General features: G+C 37.0%; 1 protein-coding gene across 2 annotated transcripts in view; it reads right to left on the bottom strand.

Moving 5' to 3' along the window:
• The window catches only part of GAS2 (growth arrest specific 2), a 160519-nt gene that overhangs the window by 37768 nt on the left and 100626 nt on the right, over positions 1–22125 (bottom strand). For both annotated transcript variants that reach the window (XM_021001994.2, XM_021001995.2), the window contains one exon: positions 15872–15979. In XM_021001994.2, coding sequence (XP_020857653.1) covers positions 15872–15979 — 108 coding nt within the window. The remainder of the gene's footprint in view (positions 1–15871; positions 15980–22125) is intronic.

Genomic DNA, 22125 nt, shown 5'->3' with positions numbered 1-22125 from the left:
TTTTGAAAAATTCTCCATCAGTACAAAAAAGTACAAATAATGACATTTTCACCATCTTTGACTAATAAATAGAAAAGAATGATGTTTGCAACATATTACTTTTTAAGCAGGCAGCTAGGTGGCCCAGTGGATAGAGTACTAGGCTTGGAATCGGGAAGACTCATCTTTGTGAGTTTAAATCCAGCCTCAGACACTTATTAGCTGTATGACCTTGGGCAAGTCATTTAACCCTGTTTGCCTCAGTTCCTCATATGTAAAATGAGAAGGAAATGGCAAATCACTCCTGCATCCTTGCCAAGAAAACCCCCAAATGGCTGAAACAACCAAACAACAACACTTTTGAAGCCATCAAATTGTATCCACTTTATATAATTTGGGCCCTTGGGACACATACCAAATTTATATTGATGATGCCAATGACATTCCATGGGTATATCTGACTGCTATGCACACTCATCAATAATTCAGGAACATGACACATGCCGAATATTTGTGCTCATTGCCACTTATTATGTAAAAAACAACAAAATAAGGAAGCCTCAGTCCATAGGGCTGCATAAAGTGAAAGAAATCACTAGCAACTGTTACAACTAAACCATGAAACGTTGTAGGTCAGTATGATAAGAAATAAAACAAAGAATGCTCTTATTGGGAGGAGCAGCAAGTTAAGAAAGAAACGTCATGCATTTGACAACTCCATAAACTGCTACTTAATAACTATTTTGTGATCTGAGATTAGCAGATTTCTAAGTCAATAAAAATTACTAATAAACTAGTCAAGAGATTGATTTCCTCAAAAAATATTCCAGAAGAGAATGTCTCTAGCAGGAAATCAAAACCATATAAATACAATGTAAGAAACTTTTTCAGAAAGTAAGAAGATCATCATTGTTGTTTCAAATAGTTCTAATGAAATCAAACATTAGACAGAACATTTTAAAATTATGATTTTAGTATATTCAATTCTGGTATATTCTTATATATAATTTAGTACATTCTAATTTTAAAAATGAGTTTAGCATATTTGATTCTATACAACAAACATTGAGTGCTTACCATGTGCCATGGGCATAGTTAACATGATGAATCCAATTGATTAAAAGCATCATCAGCTCATAGAGTTAAATGGGACATCAGTGATTTTTTATCCCAAGCCCCTCATTTATAAAGGCTGAGTGACTTGTCCAAAGTCACAAAGATTGTAAGGAGAATAGGTAAGATTTGAATCCAAGTTCTCTGACTCTAAACTCAATTTTCTTTCCAACACACACTGGTATTGTAGACACACAACCAGTACCACATAACCTCCCCAAAACAAAATGTCTTTATATTTTAAAAACAAAAACAAAAAACAGAATCTTACCCCAGATGAGGAAATCCTAGTTACGTAGAAAAGAATCAGATTTCAACCTGAGCAAGTCAGTTTAATTAAATGCCAATTTTTAAGTCTAATGAGAACATCCTACATATCTAATATAAACTGGTTTTTGGATGATTTTTAAGGTATAGTGCCTACATTTAAAAAAACTTCTTTGGCTAAGTCACTGAAGAAGCCAGTAGTTATGCTCCCTGATCAAGTTAAAATCCCTCCTGCATTCTTCTGTGCCAGGGTCTTCTCTTTTTCAACTCTAACAGGGATTGAACGACATCCCAAGTGGTCTTAGATGATACAGGTGCACAGTCAAAGGGGTAAACCCGTATATAAACTGAGCAATGACTTCAAGTCCATTAAAAATACACAGTGAAGAACCTGGCAAGATCATTGTCACATGAAGGAAAGACAAAAGACCAATAATCCCAAAATGAAATATTCTTTCCAGATGTAAATGTAAAAGACCAAATCACATGATCACAAGTTTAGAGCTGGAAAGGACCTCTGAGATCATCTAACCCGACCCTCCATTTCATTGGTAAAAATATGCCCAGAGACAGTAAAGGACTTCTTGGCCTGATGGTTATTAAGAGCAGAGTAGAGATTTGAATCCAGGGTCCTCTGATTTCACAACCAGTATTTTTTCCACATTGTCACCCAAGCCAACACATCAGTTTGGATGGGCAATTTGAGTTTGCTGCACAGAATTTGTCCCAGCATTCTCTCTGCCTTTAGTAGGATCACAAAATAATACATAGACTTAGAATTGGAAGAGATGCTAGAGTGAATCCAGTGTATTCCATTCCTTCACAGAGAAGGAAACTGAAGGTCAGCAAGGTCACAACTAGTGGTGGGAATGGGATTTCCTGACACCTGCTCCAATGAGCTTTCCATGACAGCACAAAGTCTTCTGTCCAAGAGAACAACGTAAGACTGACTGCATATGCTAAGCATTGTAGCTATAGAGCTAAAAGGGACCTCAATGCCATCCAGTCCATCCTCCCCCATTTTACAGATGAAAATACTGACCCTCAGGGATGTTAAATGACTTGTTCTAGGTCACAAAGAGTATCAGGTACTCTTGGAACCCAGATTGTCTGACTCCAAATCCAGAACTCTTTCCACTGCACCTTATTACACTAGTCTTGTCCAAAATCTTTTTAACTCTCTTACCCTTCTTCCCCTGCCCCTACCCATCTCTCTACCCCAGTCCCCATGCCACCACACATACTGCAGGAATTACTTACAAGGCGAACATGAATAATTCTAAATTAAATTTTACCAACTCATAAAATATTCTTATTCTTGAATATTTTCTTATAATCAATACTCTCTGAACTTCAATATTCAGCATATTAGGTAACTCTGAATGTTGAAGCAGAGGGATTTCTTGAAGATTTGGAGATCTCTCCATACCTTAGATAGTTTTAAAGGTTGCCAGCTAACACTCTGGTGATAAGCCCCTACCGTGGCTAGGCCATGAACAATACAGATGCAGTTTGTCACTAGATCTTTATTGCAAACCTATGCAGCTTGGCAAGGCCTTAATGAGCCTGGGTTTCACTATTTTAGCCTCTGAGAACCTCCCAAGCCACAATGAAATGTTAGAGTAGAGATTTATCAGAGGGAAGGAGGGAATTATCAATGAAGGGGGAAAAAAAGACAATGTTAAGTAGTATTACCAAAATATCAGACCAGGCCAGTCCCAGAGAAATCAAATCATAAGCTCTCGTTTTTATATGTGGTACAAACAAACCACTGAGGGCAATCCCACCCGTCTAATTACACAGTAAAATCATTCTGAAGTGAAGCAGCAAAGTGTCTGAGTGCTTCTGAATTTTTTTCTAACTATAAACCATGAATTCCTTTAAGGACTTTGAAAACCAGAACCAGTCATGGAATGGAGTGAGGCAACAGACTCCTGTTAAATGATACATTTGTCAAGACTGAAGGAGGACAACGGCAGCTCTGCAATCTGGAATGTATAATGAAGTCTGCTCTTATTCTCTACATACTCATTTGATTTTTCAGTTCAAATACGTCTCCACAGATTTAAATAATTTGGTTTTCAGCAGTTGAAAAGGGACAATTTTTTCCCCCCTGGATGTCTGGAAAGGCTATTGCATGAAGGGAAAACTAATGAACCAACCTAGGATACAGTCACATATCACAGTATGACAGAAAATACAATGATCGCTGCTAGGGGCTTTAGAGTGAGAAAACGATGATTATAAAAGTCAGACTAAAGTATGCCAAGTCATTTTCTCTCTTCTTAGTCTTAGTGGCCAACAGTGTCAAATAGTCATAAATGATGCTGAAGAAAGCACTGTTTTATTTTGATATGTATGTATTGTTCCTGTTATAAAATCAAAGAAAACAATTTCTCTATTCATGGGATCATACAAATTGAAGGGGTCTCATAGATCATCAAGAACCACCCCTTTCTTTTTACAGATAAGGAAACCGAGGCCTAGAAAGGATAAGTGGCAGTCAAGTCCTTTCTTTGATTTCAAGTCCAATCCCACCCCCTACTGTATCACAATAAAATTAGGCATGAAATAGTAAAAGGTGAGTTTGTTAATTTCTCTATCCCAGAGAAATATTTCAGATCAAAGGGCCATCAAACTAGGTATCCATTTGGTTTTTTGTCTGCAACCTCTTGTCAAAGATTAGTTTAGACTTTTCAAAGGCTGAATGGTTCCAATCTCTGGGGACAAATATAAGGAAAAAGATCACCTTGTCATTTAGCTACATTTAAACATGTTTTCTTATTTATTTTTCTATTTCTAAGGAAAAAGGTCTCTCTCAGTGGAGGAAGAGTTAATTGACATGAGTAAAGCCCTCTGGGAGATATCTGAAAAATGTCTCTGAAATGCAAATTACATTAACGACCATTAATAAATTGGAAATCAAATCTGAGAGATCATAGGCCAAAGACTATAGAAGCTGAGAAGGGTCCTTAGAAGGGTCATCTAGCTCTATCCCCTCATTTTGTAAGTAAGGAAAATGAGGCGAAACCAGGTTTAGTGGATCTCCCAACATCACACAGCTAGTGAGCGTCAGAGTCAAGACTCTTGATTTGCAGACACTGTTCTTTCCACTACAGTATGCCATCCATTATGAGGCATAAACACCATGAGAGAAGTATTTAACTTTTGAAGCAGAAACAAAATGTTTGCCCAGAATTTCCAAAATGCCAGGTCTTCTTACTGAAGAATGCTCAGATTTGTGGAAGTTGCCAGGAAAGGAAGGGATGTATGACTGAAAACATTTAGCTGTAATGGTCAATGAATTATGTTTCAGAGAATTGGTCCAAGTAAGTAGGATATTATTCCAAGCTCTAATGGTGCTTTCTTAGTGAAACCTTACATTTCATAGGAAAGGATCTAGATTTGGAGTTGGAAAGGGCCTAAGAACTGAAAGGTATCATCTAATCCAACCCTCCCACTCCCATTTTACAGAGGAGAGGACCGGGACCCAGAGAGGTTTGATAACTCTGGTGATGACGATGATAATTACAATGATGATCATGGTGATCAGAATGATGATGATAGCAAATGTTTATGTAGCTCTTTAAGTTTTAAAAAGAATTTTCCATGTCATCTATCTCATTTGATTTGCACAATAACACTATGAGGTGGGTTCCAGGACTATCATCACCATTTTACAGATGAGGAAACTGAGGCTGAAAAGACTTGTCCAAGGTCCCACAGCTAGTGAGTACCTGAGGCAGGACTGAACTCAGGTCCTCCTGGCTCCAGGTCTGAGGCTCTGTCCACTCTACTACCAAGCAATGCAGCTATTAAGCAGTAGAGCCAGAAATCAAATCAGATCATAGGTTCATAGGTCAAGCAATGGAATGGACCTTAGAGGTCTTCTAGACCAACCACTTTAGATAACAAACCAGAGAAGTTAAATGACTTGCTCAAAGGTATATAGGGAGAAGTGGAACAATTCATTGACTCCAAATCCAGCATTCTCTTCAATGAATCAGAACTAACAAAGCAGGGCCTATTTCTGAAAGAGCCACCGCTATTTCCCCAGGTTTTTGTCTGAGGTCAGGGTCTGTCGTATGCATTTTTCGAACAATGGATTTTCCCCAACAGCCTCTGCAATGTGAAAAAAAAATCATCCATATATTGATAGTCTATGCAGTGTTTCCATGAATGTAAACTGAGGCGTTAATCTCCTTGTTACTTGTTTAAAACCCCATTGTATTATTATATAACTGTGCTATTTTTTTTTTTACTAACAGTAAATCAATATGTGTCAAAACAGCGGCCCTAAAAGTCATCTCACTCACTATTACTGGACCTGTCCACAGCAAGTCCCAGAAGAAATTTCCAGGCTGGGTTGCTATAGCAACAGAATCTAGTCTCTTGCTGGGATGGATACTGTGAGTTCATTTTCCTGCCCTGTGGCGCAGTCCTGTAGAATTTTTATGGTTTCAAAAAAAAAAAAAAGAAACAGAATTGGTAACTGCAGACATGACCCTTCCATTGATCTGAGATGATTGAATTCAGAAGCAGTTCAAAGAAGGTGACTCGCCACCACTCAGGATCCCTCCAATTAGCTTCAGATTAAATTATTCTTTGTATTTTCTCTAAATTCCCTCTGTGATCGTATTTCTTAAACTAGAGAAAAATTATCCATTTGAACCTTTAAAAATGCAAATGGTTTTGAATCAAATCAGTCTGAAATCTAGCATGCTGTAACCAAAATATGTCTGACTCCTAAGAAAAGGATATCTGGTGTCACAAACCCACTTTTGTATAGAAGCTAGGTGTTGGGTAGAAAGGATGGAGCAATGGCCTATTTTCCATAGACCAAAGTTCTTTTATTATTTCTGGGCTTCTCTGGGCAGTCAATGTTTGCTCTCCTTAATATTACTGAGCTCATTATTGGTTACTCTTATTGGGTACTCCTTGGATAAAATAATGATTATAGATTTAGAAGTACTGTAATATTTAATAATTTTATCCCATTCCATTATAGTTTTGTAATATTATATTATATTCCATTATACTTTGTAATATTCCCTCCCATTCCATTATAGTTTTGCAGTCATAAATTAATATGAAAATGTTCAAATGAACAATTAATCACTTTGTGTAACAGTGCAGGAGCTAGTTTACAATATAACTACAGAGTTAATAGAATTTCACGGATGCCAAAAAATCAGCCTAACCATAAGTACTTCCTTCACTGGCCTACTCTTAGGCCTGAGAATTCTAACTTTTGCTCATGCTTCTTGGTGAAAATATTGAAAGTCTTTCTCAAAATGAAAAGTGTTACATTGAGAGGATAACATATAAATCCATCAGCAACCTTCGTATACATTAATTAGCTAAGAAAGCTAATGTGTTTTTAGATTGCTTTAAAAGAGGCAAATCACTGGATTTAGAGGTAGTGGACCTGTATTTGAATCCCACCATCTATCTGAACTTGAATAAGTTTCTTTACTTCTTTTGAACGCAGATTCTTCACCTGTAAAATAAGAGGGCTATTCTAGGTGGCTTCTAAGGTTCCTCCCAGCTCTGAAGTCATGGTTCTATGATCATAAACCTCTTCTTCCCACTTTCCTAGATCAGATAGCTGTCACCTCTGTGGAAGCTAGGCTCATAAGGAAATGGCGCACTGGACCACCTTCTAAGGAGGGAAAGGAAGAGGAAATTCCAGAGCATTGGATACTACTGGAGACAGCAGCCAGAACATAACAGCAAGACATTGAGTCCCTAAGAGGTAAAACTTCAAAAGATGGTCGGGATTGTTAAAAGAGGAGAAAAGGAAATAAGTGATTTGAAAGACAACCTTCACCTCCTTAAACATTTTCCCTAGGGCCAGTCCTTAACAGAACTGATGAATTTCCAAGAAGGAAAGGGAAAGTATTATGGTCCTATTTGTGGCAAGGTCAGTTTCTCATTCTAAATTCGAAGACAACAAAAAATGGCTTTGACCTTATATTTACCTCCAGGGATTATAAACAAGGTAAAAACTGCTCTCATAGTCCAGAAGAGGCTGGCCCCAATAAACCTCTCTATGCATTCACAGTAGAAATGAAGCTTAACAAAGACATAGCAGAGGATGGACCAGCTAAATAACCTAATGCTTACCCCACCCTCAATTTGCATCTGTGTTTGCTAAAATAGCAAAAGAAGGATTCCTACTAAATTCATTCTATGATCCAGATATGGTCTTGGTAGCAGGAAGAATCAAAAACAGTGAAATAAATCTATATTTTAATGTTCCTAACAAGCACCAATGCAAAAAAATTAAATAAAATATTAGCCAAGAGGTTACAGCAACATATCATAAATATTAAACACCGTGACCAGATTGGATTTATACCAGGAATCTAGAATTGGTTTAGTATTATAAACATAAGGAGGCATATTAATAACAAGAACAACAAAAATCGCATGGTTATATCAATTGACACAGGAAAAAGCTTTTTGATGAAATACAATATCCAGTTGTATATTAGGTAACTTTCAACAGACAGAGCCAGAATTGATGCTGATGTAAATGTTATTGACCAACTGAGCCAATGCAACAGGAGGAAAATTTGTCAAGTGATAAAGACAGTGACTAAAAGCTTATAAAAATAAATGTAAAAATCTGACTCAAGCTATGCTTTTAAAAATACATACAGAAGTTTGTGGCTCAATTTTAGAACTTGAATTTCTCCATTGAAATTAAGTAAATCTAGCCCTTAGGTATAAATCAACGCATGCAATTCATCAGTCTTAAACAAGGGTCACTCATAACCAACTGACATCTTTCCCACTCTGAGACACAGAGAATAATTGAAACGACCTATACTTTTGTCATTTGATCACAACAATAAACCAATAAACAAAACAAGGATTCCCAAAGGAAGGCATTGTAAGACATTCAAGCCTGAGGATTTGGCTTTCATTAGTTAGAAAGGTGGGGGGGGGGAGAAGAAACCACAGAATCAGTTCCCACTGGAACAAAGGTTTGGTTATTCTATCTGCACTTGGTGTCAACCATCCTAATGTCTTTAAATGACCTAAATTTTTCTATATTTGGGCACAAGTAGATATTTGTATATATTTGTACTGTACATAAGCATAAGTGAGATATGTAATGTTCCTGTTGGCTTTTTTTAAAATAGGAAATCAAAGGATCACATATAGTTTGAGAGACAGAAGGGTCCTTGAAGGCCATCTAGTCAAACATCCTTATTTTACAAATATGGAACTGAAACCAAGAGAGATGAATTAACCTGTACAATATTACATAGGAAGTAGTACTTAGCAGAAAAACTCAAACTCAGGCCCTATTTGACTCCAAAGCAAATAGGTTTTCCATTGTACCATGCTGCCTCCTACAGGCTCTGTAGTGGCCCTGTCTCTCTGTCTCCATCTCTCTGTGATTTACTTCAGTTTAAAGCCCCTTTGCTTATTTTTTTCTGACCCTTTTTAGTTATATCAGACAATGTATATATGAAAGAACATATATATGCATATATACATACATGTAGATTTGTGTGTCCTCTTGTCTCTGTATAATTAATGTCCCACATGCAGAAAGTCTTATATTTCAACACACTTAGAAAAAAGGGTTATAAGCAATGCAGATGTCATAAACATGTGACTTGAAATTACTAGAACAAACCAAGCAACAGTCCCTTAATGAGGGACATTTCCCACAGGTGGCATTGGTGAATTTTGATTTCGTGATGTTGAAAAGCAAATGAACCAGTTCATACTCAGATAGCTGACAGGAGATCTAATAGTCCTACCGTTATTTTTCCTCCCAACCCCCTCCCCAGACTATAAGTTACATAGTTAAGGACTGTATTATATTCTTTTTTTTTTTGGCCTCCCATTGGACTTGGTACTGCCTTGCACATAGAAAGCAGTCAAATAATTATTTAATAACATTAGCTGACTTTATGCAGCACTTTAAGGTTTACAAAATGCTTTCCACAAATTATCTTATTTGATCCTCAAAACACTCAAATAAATAGGCACTATTATCTCCATTTTATAGAGCGGGATACCAGTGCTCAGAGGGCTTAAGTGACTCGTTGATGGTTGTAGAATTAGTAAGTATCTGAGATTAGAGTCAAACCCAGGTCTTCCTTACTTGAAGGCAGAGATCTTCCTACTATACCACAACTGAAAGAATTTTTTAAAAAGTGGCTCTTTGAAATAATCCTCTGAGATAGTCAAGTCTACACTGAGTTTTAGAGATAGAAATGACTTTTGCACATATGAAGATTTGCATATAAACACATACACATGCATGCACATGTACATGTATAAAATTAATCATACTCACGTGCGTAGCTTTAAAATGTGTCAATGTATACAATCCCAAACTTGTTAGGGGTTAGTCATTTGCGTTACAATAAGACTTTTTCTCTTTATGAAGAAATTCACTAAAAGGAGTTTTTAAAGGGGATTCTAGTACACGTAAGTTTATTTGCAAAGTCATAATGACTTAAATGAGTCTGAAGGGCCAGAGAAAATTTTAAGAGTCATTGCCAACTAAGTAGTAACCATAACTATTGCTCAAACATCTCATAAAGTCACATACAAGCAATACAAAAGATACTGGAAGAAGATTCTGGAATCCCTGCAGTATTTCGTAAAGCGAGGTATACTTGTTGAGGATAGCTCATAGAATGCATCTCAGCTAGATCATAGACTTAGAGCTACAAGGAATATTGAAGTCTTTTAAGTCCAACCCCTCATTTTCTAGATGAGGGAAACAAGACCCAGGGAAGTTAAGTGATTTTCCAAGAGTGAAAGGGTAGTAAGTGGCAAAGCTAGGTTTCAAATCCCAGGCTTCTATCCCTAAAACAGTTACAATGATGACAATAAACAATAGCAACAGCTGCAACAATAATGATAATAGCTAATATTACTACATCACTTCAAGGTTTACAAAGCACATTATATATGTTATCTCATTGGATCCTCACAACACCTCTGTGAGGTAGGGGCTATCATTGCCCCCGTTTTACAGATGAGGTTTCGGCTGAGATATTTAACGATTTGCCCAGAGTAACACCGATATTAGGTTTCTAAGACAGGATTCAAACCCCTGTCCTGTGCCTCCATGTCCTGCATTCTATCTGCTGTACCATCTCATCACCAATACTTTTCCCACTGCCCTACGTTTGAAAAGTTGTAAACAATGCTGCAAACAGTTAATTTCCTACATTTGCCATCAGTTATAATTACCTTATTTTTTAAAAATATTTAAATGAAAATTATTTTAAAATTTTAAAAAATAACCATTTTGAGCCAGTGATGTGACACATGATGAAACACCAGAGCTTATATTAAAGGGCAATATAATCCCTAGACCAATAGAGTGCTTTGGTTAATGAGGCATCACAATGAAACTTAGAACATGATTTTATGTGGCATTTTACAAGGATGAGGGGGAACAATGAAGCTTAGAACATGATATTACATGGGATTTTAGAAGGGTGGTGGGGAACAGATATTTATGTGCACACTTAAAATGAAATCTAGTCAATAGTTCCTTACATCAATCAAATGACAGGTCTAGAAACTTCCCTCTACCTCCCCACAAAAGAAAGAAGTAAATACATACATAAATATCTAAAGAAGAAATAAACACTGTGAAACAGGGATGGGAAATCAGCAGATTCAGTAACTGACATTCTGTTTTATATTTTATTATGAAGTAGAAAGGCAGCTAGGCGGTGCAATGAATAGAGTGCCAGCCCTAGAGTCAGGAAGACCTGAGTTCAAATCCAGCCTCTGACTACAGCTGTGTGACCTTGCACAAGTCAGCTAATCCTGTTTGCCTCAGTGTCCTTATCTGTAATGAATGAACTGGAAAAGGAAATGGCAAACCATTCCAGTATCTTTGCCAAGAAAACTCCAAGTGGGGTCATGAAGAATTGGACAAGATTAAAATGACCAAACAATAATAACAACATAGAACATAATGATCTTAAAACTTGAATCATGACAACTCACATTGTGATTGATTGTTGCCTTCTGGGAGAAGAAGTCATGTGAGAGAAGGCACAGAAGAACTTGAGCTGAAGAAAAAAATGTGAAGGTGATTTGGAAGGCTCTGGAACTCTGAAGGAGACCAAATCTGAACACGAGAGGACTGAGATGTCAAAGGAGGGAGACAAGGAGGAGGGGAAGGACCAGAGCTCAATGAGATGGGGATTAGGAACAGTGCATTTAGAAGACATGGAGAAACATTTAATCTGAAAGGGAAGAAAGAAAATTTGAGCTGAAAAAAAGACAAGAAAAGAAGATGAAGGGCCTGAGAAGGAACAGAAGAATTCCAGTCTGAAGGAAGAGAAACAGAAGGGTTTGAAAAGTTGTAGAAGGAAAGAAAAGATGAATGACTAAAGGAAGAAAATAAAATAGTTGGTAAGACAGTTAAAGAAAGGTACATAAAATCTTTGTAAGAAAAGAGAAAGGGTATGGCTTTTCCCTAAGGTTCTAAGGAGGTAAGAAGGAAAATGACATTTCTGGAGTTGAAGAAACCCATAAACAATTTGCCACAATAGCCCTTCAGGGTAGCTACTAAAAAGAACTGCAAGGTCTTAGGGTCTCACTATTCACAAGGATGGAGAGAAGGTAGATCTTTACAATGAACTTCATAGTTCATTGTATAGTTTTATCTCTGCCAAGGCTAAAATGCTGCTATCTATGCTTAAAGAGCAGGTTAATCTGCTTCTTGGAAGAGAAGGTAAATGAGCTAGAGAGATAGCTTTTCTCTTAAGAATATCAAGTGGAATCGAGTATCCCTTCAGAACAAAACAAAACAGTGAAAGAGGGCTCTAATGTGAAATAAAAGAAGAAAAGGGATCTGAAGAGGTGGAGGGGAAATCTACTTGGATAAGAAGGTTGGAAGATGGAAGAATGTCACCCAGAAAAGAAAGGGAAGGAGGTTTATTGAATGCTTGGAGCCAGGAAACCAACAAAAGTTTCTTCCTGAAGAAGAAAGAGCTGGATACTTTAGAAAGAAGCATCTGCTTGATCTCTGAAAAATGACGACATAGATCCTCAGGTGCTTTGGGGTACCAGCTTATCCAGCACAGTTTGGAAAAAAGAGAGATAAATAGTGGTGGTTGGTGATCCCACGCTAAGAGATAATGAAGCAGCACTCTGTTGACCTAATAAAAACAGGAAGGTCTCAAAACTTCCTGGAGGCTGCATCCAAGACTTGATAGAACTCTTTCAATCAGACAATTATTACTCACTTGGTGATTCAAATGGGCACAAATAATAGTTCCAATAGGAACCTAAAAAACACAAGTACTAAATCCTGGTCAAGAGTCTGAAGATCGTTAAGTGTTGCTAATAAATATCTTGATGTAGCTTAACAGTAATTTCATCTTGAAAAATGTGAAGTAATTGAGGGTGACTTCCTATTCTGAATATGATTTTAACCAATAAGAGACAAATGGTTATTAGGACAAAAATGATGGAAATTAAGTAGAAACAACCATTACATCTTATAGATTGTGATGGAAAAGGACAGGAAGCCAGGCATAGTTCATATGTATCCAAGATTTTTGGGTTCAGAGAAAGGATAGATAGGATGCCATATACAAAATTATACAGGGAAAGTCATCCAAGAAGGGATGGGAACCTTTCAAAGTAGAAATTCTGATGACAACACTGAGGAAAAATTCTGATGAAGACAAGGAGGGTAAAATATTTAAAGAGACCAATGTATATGTATATAAAGGGAAATTGATTTTTAAGTCTTTTTAAAGCTTTGATTTTTGAAATATGTAAAGATGGAAGCAAGGATAGGAAATGGAAAATAAATATGAAGGAATAGCATGGTCCTGTATGAAAACTATTAGGATTGCTAAAATTGAAGATGACCTGAGAGGCTGGTAAAGAAAGGTAAGGATAATAAAACTTCATTTTTAAAAGTCATATTTTTGAAAAAGGATGCTCAAAGAAAGAGGACTATTACTCAGAATGCATTTAACAATGATAATTAATGGCAGAAAGAGAAGACAGCTACTCAACTATTATTTTGCTTCTTCTTCTCCTACCAAGGAGAATGACCTTTGAACCATGAAAGACAGAATCAAAATGGCTAATAGGAAGTTGAGGCCCAAATAACAAAACTGAAAAGAAGAGAATAGTTAGAAAGAGAAAATCTAGCTGTGAAGTGCTCAAGTCAATTGATCCATATGAATGATATTCTCAGGTCCTGAAGAAATTGGTATATATGAGTGCTGAGTCAGTCACTCAGTGATATTTAACAGATCGTGGAAAACTGGAGAGGTACCATAGGACTGGAGAAAGGAAAACGTCATTTTTTTTTTTAATGGAAGAGAATGGAGTATGAAAATTATAGTCCAGTAAACCTAACTTTGATGCTTGGCAAAATTTAGAACATACTATTAAAGGAATGATTATGAAACATCTAGAAAGGAAAGTGGGGATCACAAAAACCCAGCATAACTTCACGAAGGATAGGGCATGCCAAGAAGATGTTAGTTCCCTCCTCCCCTTTTTTTTGAGACAGAGTTATTGAGCTAGCAGTTTCTAGGAATGCTACTAACATAAGTTTACCTAGGTTTTAGCAAAGAATGTGACAAAGTCACTAGTGCTATTCTTGTGGAAATGAAGGAGATATATGGTCTAGATAACAATATAATGGAGTGGTTGAATGGCCCAAATGAAAAAATACAATGGAAGAGATGTCCACTTAGAATAAGTCTCTAGTATATAACCCCAGGGATTTGTTCTTTGTGCTATGCTTTTTAATAATTTAATCAATTTCTTTACTAAAATTATAGATGGAATGTTTGTTACATGATCACATGACACAATGTTGAGGTAGATACCTAACAGTAGATTCCAGAGTCAGGATTAAATAAGCTCTTTGCCTAGAATGTTAGCCAAGTCTAATAATATGGGATATAAAGGAGATAAATACAGAGTCTTGCTTAAGTTCAAAAGGACAACTTCACAAATATAAGATGGGGGAAGCATGCCTAGACAAACAGGTCATTTGAAAAAAGATCCAGAGATGTTAGAGTAGGCTACCAACTCAACACGAGACAAGAGTATAATATGATGACCCAGAAAGCTAAGATGAGAAAGGAGAAAGGACATTTAGGAATAAGGAAATGATAATCTCTAGTCTGGCCACATCTAGAGTAGGAGTTCTCAGTTCATGGTTCTCAGCACTACATTATAAGAAACACAATGATAAATTAGACATTGTCCAGAAAAGGGCAACCAGAATGGTGAAGGGTCTTGAGTTTGAATCACAAGAATTGAGGAGATGTTTTTAAATATTTAAAGGCTGCCATGAAGATAAAAAGATTTGTTCTACTTGGCTGAAAGGGTAATGAGGGATAATGTATGAAAGTACCAAAGAGGCAAGTTGGCTAGACAAAAAGAAAAATTTCTTTGAAATCATTCTGATCCTCAAATGGAATTAAAATCCCATCACAAGAGGTAGTGTTTTCCCTAACCCTGGAAGTCTCCATGCAAAGACTGATTGATCATTTGTCAGGTTTGCTGTAAAGGATATTCTTTCTCAGGTAAAAGACCACTGATGTCTCTTCCAACTCTGAAATTATGTGATTTCATCATTCAATTCATAATAACATGTTGACTATTTTAAGATGACCAAAGAAGCATAAAAGAAAAAAAAATACTGTGAACTCACTTTTTTTTTTTGCCATTGCCTGGAGTTTAAGCAACAACATAAAATATCCATTATATTAACTACAGATGTTCTAGAAATAAAAGTGAAATATAATTTCCTTTCTTTAAAAAAAATGAATCCAGTCTTAGAAAAAGGTGAAAGACTATTTTAAGAAACCAAAGTCATGATTATCTGCAAAACCAATCACAGAAGAAAAGAAGAGGAGATTTGGAAACCTGAATTTAATGAACCACTTCTTAAAATAGGAAACATATTCATTTAGAATACCTCCTGGAATGACGAGTCTTTTTTGCCAAGGCTTCTAGGCAAAATGTCAATTTCAGAAACGGACTGAGACCACCAACTTATTTCAATGGCAGGTCTAAAACATTAATTACACAATCAATGCTGAAAGCTTCTGATCTAGGAACTTGTCTAAGAAATGAAAATTCCTTTCATTTTATCACTATCTGCATTATATACTCCCAAACTGTTGGACATTTGCTCAGGTAATTTAGAAAAAAAAATTAAACCGAAAATCAAACAAACTAGGAACTGAGAGCTTGATGTGTAAGAAACAGGAAGAATTCCGTGACTACTTTTTTAAAGAGAGGTCTGATTTCATTTTATATTCCATTTAAAAACTATCAAAGGAGATCTCTTGGCTTTAGTTTTAATTCTGTTTTTTGTTTACACTCTGCTGTAATATGTATATGTATATGCTAAAAAGGAGAAGGTAAAAGAAAACAATTGGTATCCTACTCCCTTCCTCCTTTCCCAAGTACTTAATATTCCCATGTAAAATGAACAACTGAGTGAAAATTAAAACTTTTTTTTTACCCTAATGAAAAGGATCTTTTCTCCAACTCTGTATCTTCCTTGTGAGAGACGCTCCACACAGAACTTGTTTGGGCATTTGCAAGGAGGATCTTCTGAAATATGTTTCACCTGTAACATAAAAGCAGGTCATTATTTTCTCTCCTGAAGAGCATCTGGGATTTAGATAATTCATTGTGTTACTAATAATAGCTAACATGTATATAGTACTTTCAAGTTTAAGTGCAATCATCCATTTGACCAATAATAGTGACTCTGTACCAGAATTTGTGTAAATATAGAACAGATTTAGCTCTAGATATACAAATGTTAGAGTCTAATGATATTTCCTGAAGGTATTTATTGGTATTGTTACAAAGGCATAGATATGCTTCAGAACTGCAACATTTATACAATTTTGTCCAAAGGCATTCTTCCAGTATAATTTATTTTACATCCATCCTTCCTTTTCCACTTCCACTGCCAACGCTATAATATCAGACCCTTATCACATGATTTCTGAAACATTGCAATATAACCTTCACTGGTCCCCCTTGATTCCAGTCTTCCCCAGCCCAACTCTAGACACTGATGCCAGATACATCTTATTAAAACATCACTTTCAGCATGCCATTCCCCCTGATCCAAAAACCACAATGGCTCCCCACTGACCACAAGAATACCATTCAAAGTCTCAATATTCCAGGATCTCTGCCATTTTGCACCTCCCCACCTCTGCAGTCTAAAATCCTGCTATTTCAATTCAACAAAATGTCTTTCCTATGTGAAATCTCTGATGAAGTCAAAAAATTTATTTACTGTTTCCCCAAAATGCCATACATATTCCTTTTTCTGGGCCTTTGCCCATGCCATTTCTCTATTCTAGAGATGCCCTCCTACCCTTTACTCTGCTTATCTTACCTTTCAAAATCCAGTTCGCCTTATTGTTCCACTAAATTATCCTGAAAACACATCAGTGCTATGATCATTCCTATCCCCTGAACTCATATTTTCTTCCCTTGATACTTTTCCTATGCTCGCCTTCTAGAGTTATGTTTTTCTATACCCATCATAGTTCTGCAATTATAAGGCCATATTTATTTATCTTCCCAGTACCTTGCACAGTGTTGTGTATATAATACACATGTAATTGAAGTGTGTTGAATGACAATGATGCAAAATTAAAAAGGACAATGATGATGAAGATTGATGATAATGATCATGAAATACAGTAGTCTGAGAATTACAAATTTCATTCACCCTTCCAGGTAAAGTTTGTTAGGTGATTAAGTCAAATGTGTTGAAAATTTTAATGTCATGATGAGATGTATATCTTTACCACTTCTCTTTCTGTTGTTCCTCAAAAGTAAATTTGAGTGTTTCCAAAATAAGAGATGGTTAAAACCAATTATTGTTTCAAAATTAGAAAACACAAATATTTTACTTTGAATTTTAGGATTTCCTCCAAGGATCCCAAAACCACCTATCCAAGCTCCCCAACCTTATTTGTGAATATATCACTTATTACCTATGTATTTTATGCAATTGAGGCATACATTCTATACAACTATTTACATAACACATGACCTTAACTATTATGTCCTCAAACTAGATTTTAAGTTTAAGCCAAAGCCAATACACATATTAAATGATGTATATTTGTGGTGTTTGAATAATAATGAGCATTAAAGGAAAGTAGGATCTCCTATAACTTCATAAATGAGATGCAAAACATGTTGGATTTGGAAGTGTACCATGCTGTCCCATAACTTCTTCCCTGAACATTATCTGAAGAGAAAGCACAAGTTACAAGGGGGCAGTTCTAACACAAAGCACTACCTGATCCAAAAGGTAACTGGCTGAGTTCTACAGAAGTATGGCCTGATCCCCTGAACAAAAGTTTTGATTCAACTAGGTGACCAAATGTCTGAAATTCTGCCATTAAATATTTATTCCTTTGGTTAATAAATTTCTCCTTTCATGAAGGCCTCTATTAAAATAAAACAGTTCAAAGAGGAATAACACATGGAATCCCTAACACTGTAGTGAAAATTGGTTAAACACAACACTGTTCTCCATCCACAGCCCCACAGCCTCCCCCACCCCTGCCACAAGGAGCCCCGACAATTGCAGAACAATAGGAATCAAAATAAATGGGTGCATAAATGAGAGGTGGAAGTTGTGGTGGAAGGAAGGGAAGGGGGAAGATCCACTGTCTTCACAAATATGGGCTGTGAAGGAAGATTGGATACTTTCTTGAAACAAGGAGGATGGTAGTGCAAACCTGGGGTTGCACCTCCACCATTTGTTCCTGAATCCTCCACCCCATAGCCCAAGTTAATCATAAAACTGTTTCTTTGGTACTACAATTAGTAAGAGCAGAACTCCATAAACATCATGACCAAGAGAAAACTGGTTCATCAAAGGATGACTGAGATGTGAAGCATGACAGCTTTACATAAATTAGGATTCTGAAAATATGATGGGAAATAAGAGGACATGAAGAATGTGGACATGAAGAAGAAAATTTTCCTTCACAGCAGTGATCCCACTATAAAATCGCATATCCTTTGATCCAGCAATACTCCTGCTAGGTCTATATCCCAATAAGATTAAAAAAAGAGGAAAAAGACCTACTTGTACAAAGATATTTATAAGAGCTCTTTTTGTGGTGGCTAAGAATCAGAAATCAAGGGGATGTCCATCAACTGGGGAATGACCGAACAAGTTGCGCTATATGATTGTGATGGAATATTATTGTACTATAAGAAATACCAAGTAGGATGACCTCAGAAAAACCTTGAAAGATATATATGAAATAATGCCAAGTGAATTGAGTAGAAACAGGAGAACGATGTAAACAATAACTGCAATATTGTATGATGAAGAACTGTGAATGACTTAGCTATTATCAGCAATACAATGATCCAAGACAATACCAAAGGACTCATGATTAAAAATGCTATCAATCTCCAGACGGAGCAGTGCTCCTAGAGAATAAACAGACATCTCCACAGTCTAACATCATCAAGTGCAGAAAACATTTCCTTCAGGAAAAAAAAGTCTTTGGGAAGTCCTATCACACAAGCCTTTAGGTAGATAGTTTCTTAATACTAGAAGCTCTCTTCTTCTGAGGGAGAGATGCTTTTGTGGGTGAAAGAGAGCAGATGAAGAGTTGACTATCATGTTATGTGGAAGAATTAGGATCCCAAAAACCTTGCCAGATTATTTAGGCCAAATCCAATTAGAAGAAATCAGATAAGGTTAAGTGAAGTCCCTATACAACAGAAGTATAGGATGAAAGAGGCTGGGGGGCTGGGACGAGGAATGGCTGAACAACTATTTATTTGAAAAAGAGTTTTGGATTGTAATAGTCAACAAGCTCATTGTGAGTCAGTAATGTAACATGGCAGTCAAGAACATGGGTCTTAAGAACTGGATTTGAATCTTGGCTCCACTACTTAATGACCTACAGTATCTTAAGAAAACCATTTTGACCCCTGGGCCTCAGTCTTTTCATAGGTAAAATTAGGATATAGGAGTCAGGTTATTGGAAGATAACTGAAGCCTCTTCCAGTAGAGTACTGCTATACTACTGTGATTGATCCATATCTGGAATTCTATGTTCAGTTTTGGGTACATTTTTGGAAGCTGGTGCATATCTAGAGGATGGTAACCAGGATAGTGAGGAGGCTAGAAACTATATACCATCATTAACAATTAAAAGGACTTGGGATGTTTAGTCTGGAGAAGAGAAGACTGAGGAGGGGTATGGAGATGGGAAACATAATAGCTCTTTTCAAAATATGTGAAGGTTTGTTGCATGGAAGAATGATTAAAGATGGAGTCTGCTTGCCATAACTAGGAGTGAGGGAGGGAGGGATGGAGAGGATGTTTCAGCTTCATATAAGAAAGCACTTAGAGCTGTCCAAAAAGTGCAAAGAGCTGCCCCAGGAGGTAATAAGTTGCCCATCGTGAGTTCTTCACGTGGAAGCTGGCTGACCACTTGTCAGGAATGTTGTAGAAAGGATTCCTGTTCAGGTACGGATTGGACTGGATGACCTTTGAGGTCACTTCCAACTTTGGTATCTTGTGATTCTATGAACAAGAGTGTTCTGTGGGCAAAGGAAATATGCTGTTAGGAAGGAAATACCTGATAAATGAAATTTGTGCTTCTTACATTACCTTGGGATGAGCTAGGTTGCTACCATCGGCTCTGGCAGGTGTCCTTCTGGCTACTGGCCAAACATCTAGGCCAGGTCTCTGATAAAATGGGATGTCTAGGCTTGCCAAATTACCCTGAATTTTACCATCTATCATTACCCCAGAGGAAGTTGCTTAGGTAGAGGAAGAATACTAATCTTTTCTTAGAACTTTATTCATCACATTGACTGGCTGAAGAGAAGGTAAAGGTTTGAATTCACCCTTGTCTCTCTATATCAGCAAGATTGAATAATGATTTTCAGGGCTAATGAATAAATTCACTTAGATAGATGCCTGTTGTCCTTCCCTACTGATATCCAGACTAAAGAAGGTGTTTTGAGCTGGCCACCTAAAAGAACCATCTATTTCTTTTATCTCATTATTGTCTTACTAGGCCCAAGGAGGAAATATGAGGAGAATTGGCTGTTTTAATACTGGCAGGATGCTATTTGTTAAAAAACAGAACACTTGCTTCAACATGATATCTCAACATAGATCTAGTTCTTTGGTAAATAACACAGCTCATTTTACCAAAGTCAAAAAAACCCAATACATCTCATTCAGCAAACACAATGTCTTACAGACAATCTATGGCCATTTTGCATTCTAATTTTAATCAAAAATGGCACATGAATTTCCATTCCCAAGTGGTATCTTGTAGAATAGCCATCACAAAAGGATTGGTTTCCCTTTCCTAAGAGACATCTGTAACTTCCACTGAAAGTGTTGGTAACTTTTATGTGACTTCCTTTTTTTTTTTAACCTGTCACCACTGCCTCTGAAAGGAATCATTTCATTCAGGAAACATTTAGAGCGCCAAAGCAGAATTGCAATAGCTTAAAAGAAATGTGAGATGCAAGAATTTAAATACATCTCTACTCAAAATGTTCATATGGACTATTTGTATCCGACCTGTGGTAGAGCCTTCCTAGCTTACTTGTATTGGTCTCTTTAGCCACAGGTACACTGCACATTGTGGTTGGGGTCAATTCTTGAAGAGGACCAAAATGGCATCACTATGTCAGGGTCAAACAGTGCGTCTGTGTCTCATCAGACCAGTACAAGCTCAGAATGCTCTACCATAGGTCAGGCACAAGTAGTTCATATGAACATCTGGAGCAGAGGTGTCTCTAAATTTGTACATCTCATATGTCTTTTGAGCTACTGCAACCCCAATATAGTGATGTCATTTTGGTCCTCTCCAACAACAACCAACCAACCAGAGTGCCGTGACATTGGCTGAGCACAAGCGTTTTAGGCCAGGGCAGCATGCTGTTTTCTCCTTAGTGATGAACAACACAGAAACATCTACTGGTGTACTTTGATTAAAATGACAATTATTTTAGCTGATTTTGATTTTAGAAATTCATCTTTTTAAAAAAACACAAGAATCTGGAATATTATACAGGGTTGAGTCAACTGAGTGGATTTCACAGCCTTTTTTAGATGTCTTTGGTTTCATTCCCCTTCTTTGGAGTGAGACAGCAGCCAAGAAAGCTAAGGTGATCCTGGACTGCATGGAGAGAGGCCTAGCACCCAAGGATACAAAGCCAAACATGCTGCCATACTCTGCCATGGCCAGGCCCCATCTGGAATATTGAGTTTGGTTCTGGGTGCCACATTTTAGGAAGAACACTGATAAGCTGAAAGGCGAATAGAAGGAGGTGACCAGGTGAGTGAAGGGCCTTGAATTCCTGCCATATAGGGAACTGTTAGAGGAATTAATGACACGTTTCTTCTGGAAAAGAGAAGACTTGTGGACAGTGGTGAGAGGCACAGACGTGAGAATTCTCTTAAAGGAAGACTGTCAATGTAAGATTAATTAGACTTATTTTTCTTGACCCAGAAGGCAGAAGTGAGACCAGAGGGTAAAAGTTTCAAAGAAACAAATTTAGGATTGATGTCTGGAAAACTTCTCAACAATTTGAGCTATCACAAAGCATACTGGGCCACTTTAGGAGGTGGTGGGTTCCTCCTCATCGGGAGTCTTAAAGCAAAGGCTGAATGATCCATTCTTGATTATGTTAAACGAGGGCTTTTTCAGGTACGAGGTTGGCTGTGGAGCCTCTGAAGTC

This window comes from Phascolarctos cinereus, unplaced genomic scaffold, assembly GCF_003287225.1.
Source record: "Phascolarctos cinereus isolate Bilbo 61053 unplaced genomic scaffold, phaCin_HiC Scaffold_9;HRSCAF=440, whole genome shotgun sequence".
Classification (NCBI taxonomy): domain Eukaryota; kingdom Metazoa; phylum Chordata; class Mammalia; order Diprotodontia; family Phascolarctidae; genus Phascolarctos; species Phascolarctos cinereus.
Note: the sequence above shows the minus strand (reverse complement) of the source record. Positions and strands in the feature narration are given on the sequence as shown.